General features: G+C 36.3%; 1 protein-coding gene across 1 annotated transcript; it reads right to left on the minus strand.

The window, feature by feature from the left end:
• Positions 1–444: 444 nt before the first annotated feature.
• Positions 445–988, minus strand: Tsp_15354 (integrin-linked protein kinase). Its single transcript, XM_003368674.1, is given in 4 exon segments — positions 445–564; positions 625–767; positions 778–825; positions 898–988. 4 exon segments carry the CDS (start codon positions 986–988, stop codon positions 445–447), a joined length of 402 nt encoding a protein of 133 aa, XP_003368722.1.
• Positions 989–1,646: the final 658 nt, after the last annotated feature.

Below are 1,646 nucleotides of genomic sequence, written 5' to 3' on the forward strand. Positions count from 1 at the left end.
CTCATGTCTAATATGCCCTGGAAAAAAAGACCTTCAGCAATAAAAGAAGGAAAATTGTTGTAACTGTGGGGAAAGTATTCTGCAGTCAGTGACAAAGCAGATGGGAGATCTAGCCGCAGTTGATAAGCATGTGGAGCTGATACCCGGGTTTTGCGAATAGATCTTTGTGTAAAATTGTTGTGAGAGATTTTTTTACTCTAGGATAGCATAATTTCCATTAATGCACTCAACTAAAATATCTAGAAATGCTCGGTGATGGTATTGTGCTGCCAGTTCATTCATTTAGATTAAATGGTGATTACCTGTTTCAAAAAGGCATTTATTGTGATACGATCACCAGATTGGGCGGCTGGTTGCAGCAAGTCTGCACAGGTCAGTCGTTGGGGTGTGAAAAAATTCTAAAAAGGCCAGCCAAATCAAAATATCAAAAATATTCATAATTCATCATTTTAACCTCAAACGGGGGTATTCTTCTTGGAAATCGCGCGATTTCCGAGGCGTCACTTCACGCAAGTTCAAAATCCGTGCCACAATTTCGTTACCTTGCCAAGTGTCACGCCAAAGCTTAACAAAAAAAATTAATCAGTAAACAAACAAACACCATCCTCCAACAGAAAAAAAAACATGGAAGAGTGAAACAAGCAAGCAACGTACTTCTCCAGTGGGACCGTCAGAAATTTTGATCTGCAACTGAAGCTGGGCAATATCGACTCCAGAATAACGTGAAAGCGTAGCATCACGACTTCTCGTTTTCGTGCCCTTTCCAACTCTGATCACGATACGGAAGTCGATAATTCAAATCTTGTCCACAATTGACCGCAGTTTCTAAATTCACAGTCAACAATTAATGCACACAAAGCGAACAGCTAAATTGTACAAATACGAGTCAAAGTTCACCAATTACCGCAAATGTGCTTAGCGATGTTACTTCTGCATTTGTCAACCGGCGTATCTCCGTATTTGTTGCAAATGCCCACCGACGCTCCATGACGAATCAAATCCTGAATCAAAGCGATTTAATTTAATAAACAACAACAATGCAATTTGGATAAAATAATTATTCGAATAAGCAAAAAAAACAGTTCACAAAAGCAAGAAAAAAAAAGCATTTTATACAAAACTAAAATTAAAAAAATAACTCAGTCTAATTTATAATTCAAAAAGTTTTTGAAACAAACATTTTGAAGAATTTAAAATAACTTTAAACTTACAAATAAAAGTATGAATGATCGGATAAAAAAAAATAAATTATTTTTTTATCAATTGAAATTGATTATTCGGTAAATGGTGGTAAATAGAAAATTATCGAATTTGTATTTTGCACTATGAATGAAAACAGTCATGTCGGTGGAATGAAATTTGGCGAAAAGTAAATGCAAAACTTCTTATTCAATATCAAGTTTTCGTTTAATGAATGTGAATAATAAAAGCAAGTGCAGTTGCTGTGTTACTTCGGCTATTGCTTCATAACCCCAGAAACAAGCGTAATGCGAATCCACGGCGTGTTGCCATGTTCATTCACAGCGTTAACATGTGATTCGTGGGCAAGCAAATGAAAGCAGTTTGAAAATGAAACGGTCAAGCCGAAATGGAACAAACAAACAAAATCAGCATTACTCGATGTACAATGTCACGGTGGCCATGAG

Source organism: Trichinella spiralis (assembly GCF_000181795.1).
Source record: "Trichinella spiralis strain ISS 195 chromosome Unknown Scfld2140, whole genome shotgun sequence".
Lineage (NCBI taxonomy): Eukaryota > Metazoa > Nematoda > Enoplea > Trichinellida > Trichinellidae > Trichinella > Trichinella spiralis.